The sequence below is a fragment of the Rattus rattus genome, chromosome 5, assembly GCF_011064425.1.
Source record: "Rattus rattus isolate New Zealand chromosome 5, Rrattus_CSIRO_v1, whole genome shotgun sequence".
Taxonomy (NCBI): domain Eukaryota; kingdom Metazoa; phylum Chordata; class Mammalia; order Rodentia; family Muridae; genus Rattus; species Rattus rattus.
Window position 1 is genome coordinate 70,996,962 of NC_046158.1, and position 6,734 is coordinate 71,003,695.

The 6,734-nt window shown below is 36.5% G+C and overlaps 1 protein-coding gene across 1 annotated transcript; it reads left to right on the top strand.

Annotated features, from left to right (window-relative positions):
• The first annotated feature begins 1,253 nt into the window (after positions 1–1,253).
• Positions 1,254–2,171, top strand: LOC116900448 (olfactory receptor 4A5-like). The gene has a single exon (XM_032902189.1). The coding sequence runs from the start codon at positions 1,254–1,256 to the stop codon at positions 2,169–2,171; it is 918 nt and encodes a 305-aa protein (XP_032758080.1).
• Positions 2,172–6,734: the final 4,563 nt, after the last annotated feature.

Consider the following 6,734-nt stretch of genomic DNA (forward strand, 5'->3'; position numbering starts at 1 on the left):
AGATAATTTCTAAGGCTTCTATGATTTATGATTTATTTGTGCACCTCATGAATTTTCAATATTTTTTATTTTTATTGGATATTTTATGTATTTACATGTCACACATACTCACATGAATATCCACAGGCTTCCCATATACACATATAATAGTTTCTGTTCTACGGCTATTATCTTCAGTGTGGATGATAAATATGACTTATTCTCTTTGGTCTGGGAGACATACTATGTCAATTTTTATCAGGTGTTTAAAAATACTTAAGAACTGTTTCATATCTACTACCACCATCACTACCACCACCAACAAAGTATTAGAGGATGTATATTTAAGAATATTACTATGATAGAAATGATGAAGTTTGGGTACAGGGATGTTTATCATGTGGTCCAACATTACCTTCATAGCAAAAAGAGAACCTGAAACAGCATCAGAAGGCACATGGCACAAGAATTCACATGAGTCACCAACGATGACTCTTCTCCTGAAAGAATGTCCAAGAACCTCTCTTGGACCATCCTTTTCAGTTTAGTGGACTGTTGGGCAAGCCTTTGAGAAGTGTGTTAAGAGGTATAATAGTGCCACAGCATTGCTCATAGATGGCCAGATGATCTTTTAAATATGTTCTTCATAAAACAACTTCAGGTAATGACTCTATGTTAATTGGTATATGCACTTTAAAATCATTTATGTTATTTTATTTGATGGTCTGCACATATGGTTGTGTACTACATGCATGTCTGGTGGTGTGTAGGTAAGAAAAGACATTGGACTCACAGAAACTGTAGTTATAAATGTTTGTGGACCACTTTGTAAATGTGGAAAATTGAACTGGGTTCCTCTGTAAAATAAAATTAATAGTGATCTCAATCACTGAGCCATCTCACTTCATATTGATGGTTATTAACATTATAGAGCGTATATTTCTGAAAGATAGGTGCCCTTTTCTAATCTTTCAAACGTGTTGCTAAAAGTAAAAACTTTAAGATCTTTAAAATACATGATTATAGTATATAGATACACTGTGATTTAAAATAAACCCTTGTACTTTTAAGCACAACTAAAATTTCCAAGGAGAAATAGACATCAACACAGGGTCCACTGTGATTACTGGAAGAGGAACACACTGCTCACTGAATACCTACTATATGCTCAGCATCAGAAAAACTAAGGAGATAGTTTTTCATGGACATATACATGCTTCAGAACAGTTCTTGTTTGAGCTGTCATCTCTGAAATAAGTCTCCTAAAAAGGTCAATGGGACAGGGCTACAATGTCACAGAATTCATTTTTGTGGGCCTTACTCAAGATCCTGCTGGACAAAAAGCATTATTTGCCTTGTTTTCACTCACCTACATTGTGACAATGCTGGGCAACTTGCTCATTGCAGTGACAGTGATTGCCAGCCCTTCCTTAAAATCCCCAATGTACTTCTTTCTTGCCTGTCTGTCAGTCCTAGATGCGTTTTATTGCAATACCATCTCACCAAATTTGATTGTAGGCTTTTTAAAAGATAAAAAGACAATCTCCTTCAGAGCTTGCATGCTCCAGCTCTTCGTAGAGCACTTATTTGGCGGTGTTGAGGTCTTCCTTCTGGTTTTCATGGCCTATGATCGCTATGTGGCCATCTGCAAGCCACTGCACTATTTGACCATTATGAACCAGCGGGTATGCATTCTCCTTTTGCTGGTAGCTGGTGTTGGAGGCACAGTACACTCAACGATTCAAGTTCTGACTGTGTATAAACTTCCTTTTTGTGGTCCCAATGTCATTGATCACTTCATGTGTGACATGAATCCACTACTGGGACTTGCGTGCACTGACACCTACTTCCTTGGCATCACTGTCATTGCCAATGGTGGTGTAATCTGTGTGGGAATTTTTACCTTTCTCTTAGTCTCCTATGGAATCATTCTAAACTCTCTTAAGACCCACAGTCAGGAAGGAAGGCGCAAAGCTTTGTCCACCTGCAGCTCCCACATCATGGTGGTTATTTGCTTTTTTGCTCCCTGTATTTTTATTTATGCTAGACCTGTCTCCAACTTTCCTATTGATAAATATATCGCTGTGTTTTATACAGTTGTTAGTCCTATGCTGAATCCATTGATATATACCTTGAGAAACTCAGAAATGAAAAATTCCATAAAAAAACTCTGGTGTAAAACATCAGCATAGAAAGTTGCTTTCTCACTGAATACTATTAACTGAAAATTGAAAATTATAACAAGATATGTTGTGCTCTCCTCATGTAGGAATACTGATACCAAGTCATTGAAAGTGAAAAATACATTTTCAATTGAGATTATGATCAAGGTGTTTGTGAGCCTTAGCCCTTAATGGTGTAGCCTAGAGAATGTTTAGAAGATGAAAATGGTTATCGGACTCTTTTATATTACAAGTAACAATAAAAAAAATTCACCTTGGACTTTATTTTTCAGGTAGCATTGAAGTAAGATTAGAAAAATGTCAGTGTGCAAAACTGTCTTCCCTAGGTACTATTTAATGGAAAATTTGAGGCACTATTTGGTCACAGTAGTTACTACATTTTATTTGCACTAGATGACAATTATGTGGAAGACTGAAAGCCTAAAGATTTTTGTACGATTCAAGATATATACATAGAACTATATTTAGATTGTTATAGGTTTCTTTCTGTGGGCAAAAAAGGGAAGTGTTAGTCAGAAAGAATGAAGTAGGCTGTACAGATAGTTGTGTACATAGCTTTTGTACACTGGGTCCTAGAATTGCCTTCTTTAATCTCATACATTTTTGATGTACCTCCTGAGGCATATTTGTAATTTCATTAATAAAGTGATCAAGACCACTGTCTTTTTGTTATGGCTATGAAATATTTCTTTTATTATGCTAATCTTGGGTATCATTATACATTTATGTGTATTTTAGCTTTCCCAGGAATGACTGTATTTAACAACACAATCAATTGTTCTCTACTGCAATTTTCAGTGTATTTTGTATCATAAATTCACAACCTATCCCTTTCTAAAAGGTGAAGATTTTATATTTTCTGAAAATAATTTGTTTAAATATTAAGACTTTACTAAATATCTGACCATTTGAGAGGATTAATCAATTAAACAAATGCCAACTGCTTTTCCAGCATATGGAGGTTTGGTTTCTAACACGCATAGCAGTTGAATTACAACTGTCTAAAGTTTGAGTGGATCTGATGCCTTTCAGAATCTGTGCATACCTGAATGCTGATGGCATACACACATTTAGTAGATCACACTTACACATACTCATAAATTTAAGAATAAACCTTAGAAAATCAAGACACAATAAGAATGTATACTGGATCTAGTAATGCAGAGATTTGCAGCTGTTAGAAAACCTCAGATGATGTAATTGCTACAGATGTAAACATGCAAGACACTTTTATAGTACTAAATGCTGTCTAAAGTCAACAGTTTTAAGTAACTACAAGCAGGGAATATCACCTCTGATAGTCCATAAAAACAATTGGTTGGATGCTCCTTAAGGCTAAGATTGTGGTTCAAAAGTAAACAATCTAAATATAAGCACTTCAAGTACAAGATTGATGCTGTATTACCTAATATGTGGAAGGTTTGTTGGTAGATTTCAGGAAAGGAAGATTCTCCACTGAATTTCATTCTTAGCAACAATGCTCAAATGTAACATCTTAAATAAGAAATGTAGTGTATTGGTGACTTGATACAGAGATTCATAGATATTTGGTTTAAAGTCATTTATAATTAAGTTCATGATGCCATCCAGAGTAACAGTTTTTATCATGCAGTCTTATATACATGTACTTTATATACTTTCCATATGTGTTTGCTCCCCACAGTGGCCTCTTGTGTGTTATACTGCTCCAATCTGTTCCTTTTCTTTTTCTTCTGTTAGTCACCTCTTCCTTGCTTTTATTGCACACATTCCACCACACTCTCTGTTTACCATCTCCCTGAAGAGCTATTATAATGGAACATTTCTAGTACTACCCAGGCCCAAAAGGAGACTATGCCAAGATATAATGGAGAAATTAACAAAATTTAAACATCATGAAAATACTTTAAGTTTATTTCTCAACATATGAATTTCTTTCTTTATGTGGCCTTGCTTTATTTTTGAGTATATAATTACATCTTTTCTTTCTGTTTACTTCTTCCAACCCCTCTCATAAATTGCTTCGCATTCTCTTTCAAATCCATGGCCTCTTCTTTTATTAATTGTTACTGAATTCATATGTTTATATGTTCACACATGTATATGCCTACATATAACCTAATCATTTTGTGTAATGTACTTGTATTTGTTTATCTAAGTACTGGGTGTTGGATAAGCAGTTGGTATGCTCTTCATTAAGGAAGACCTACTTTCCCATTACCAGCTTTCCTCTTGCTGCCTATGTTCTTGGTATAGGGTTGAGGCTTCATGGTCTTTCCTTGTCCACTTTGGTGTGTCCATTGACGTTGTCCTTTTTGTCTCACATTTGGACAGTCATGTTGCTGAAACCATATGGGTGCATCTGGTGACATTAGTGAGAGGAACACTTTACAGCTAATCCCTGATCCACTGAATCTTAGAATCTCTTTACGCACTTTTGTTCAATATTTCCCAAATTTTAAATCGGAAGTATGTTGTAGATATTTTCACTGGGACAGGGCTTTACACTTCTGCATTTTAAAGTACATTTTGGTTTTCTATATTGGTCTCTGGCAAGGGATAATTTTTTTTAAATGAACAAAATTGATCAGTCTCTAACCAAAGTCTCTACTGTTGTTTCAAGATATCATTTTTAATCTTAGACTCAACAAAAACATCAAATGGGAAATAAAATTGGCATCAGAAACAAATTTGATTCTTTGAATGAGGACATGTGGACTCATCTCTGAATGTTTATTTCAGGTTCACAACTGTAGAAAACAAAGATCTGCTCAATGTTGTGATGTACCCATACCCATGACCACAATTCACAGTAAGCACTGTTTAGCTGACCATTTCATCTCTGAGACAGGACTCATGAAACATTCATAAGGCATAACAAAATTTGTCCTTTGGGGACTCACTCAGGTTTCTCACTAGTAAAAAGAATCATTTGTCATGGTTTTGTTCATGTATGTTATAACAATGCTGAAAATGTTACTGTGAAAAATGTTATGGTCCCTTACCTCTGTGAGCTCTCCAGTGTACTTACTTCTTCCTTGCCAGTCTTTCTCTTATAGATGTTGTATATTACACAGCCATATCACTCAAGTTGATTAGAAGTATGGTGGTCCTTTCTTCCTTATAATGTCCTTTGGGATTGCCACAGTGGGAAATTTCCTAAATAGAATTCCAAAGACTCACACTCAAAGATCATAAATTGATAAATGGGACCTCATGAAGCTGGAAAGCTTCTGTAAGACAAAGGACATAATAATCAATAAGACAAATTGGCAACCTACAGATTGGGAAAGATCTTTACTAATCCCACATCCAATAGAGAGCTTGTATCCAAAATATATAAAGAACTCAAGAAGCTAACCACCAAAACACCAAACAACCAAATCAAAAAATGGGGCATAGAACTAAATTGAGAATTCACAACAACGGAATCTTTAGGTGCTTCTCAGTTCAAAGTCCTCAATGATGAGAGAAATGCAAATCAAAACGACCCTGAAATTCCACCTTACATCAGTCAGAATGGCTAAGGTCAAAACCTCAAATGACAACACATGTTGGTGTGAATGTGGAGAAAGAGGAACAGTCCTTCATTGCTGGTGGGATTGCAAACTAGTACAACCACTCTGGAAATCAAACTGCAGGTTCCTCAGGAAATTAAAAATAGATCTTCCCTAAGACCAAGCAATACCACTTTTGGGAATATATCCAAAAGATGCCCTACCAGGCCACAGGGACACTTGTTCCACTATGTCCATACCATCCTTGTTTGTGATAGCCAGAAGCTGAAAACATGTAGATGTCCCACAACAGAAAAATGGATATAGAAAATGTGGTTCATTTACACAACGGAATACTTTTCAACTTAAGAATGAGGGCATCATGAGTTTTGCAGGCAAATGGAGGGAATAAAATATCATCCTGAGTTAGGTAACTCAGACCTAAAAAGACTTACATGGTATGGACTCACTTATAAGTGGATATTAGCCAAAAAATAAAAATATAGAATACCTAAGACACAATCTGCAGAACTCAGAAAGTTCAATTAACTAATTGAGAATACCTCAGTCCTACTTGGAAGAAAGAAAATACAATCACAAGGGCGGAGGGAGGAAGGGACCTGAGAAGGAAAGGAGTTTCGGGAGGGGGAGAAGGGAACAAGATCTGGTATTGGATGGGAGAATAGGACTGAAGCTCTGAGGGCTAGCAGAAAGAATGGAAACAGGCAACATAGGGAAGTTGGAGGTTGGGCGCAACCTTCCAGAATGTACCAGACACCTGGGAGGTAAGAGACTCTGAGGACTCAAAAGGAGAACCTTAGATGCAATGATTTACAGTGGAGAGAAGGAACTTGTAGAGCCCACCTCCAGCAGAAAGACAGGGCATCAAGTGATAAATGGGGTTGCCATCTTACTGACTGGCAAACTCTGACCCATAATTTTCCTGTCTGAAAGAACTACAGAGATGGAAATGGAGAGGAGTCTGAGGAAAAGAAGGTACAGTGACAGGCTTAAAGTGGAATCTAGCTCAAGTGGAGGCCCCAATACTGGCCACTATCTCTGAAGTTATGGAACATTCACCAAAACAGACCTTTCA

Bases quoted from the DNA above. Each gene is read 5' to 3' on its own strand.
- LOC116900448 (XM_032902189.1), top strand. From the start codon at position 1,254: ATGGGACAGGGCTACAATGTCACAGAATTCATTTTTGTGGGCCTTACT.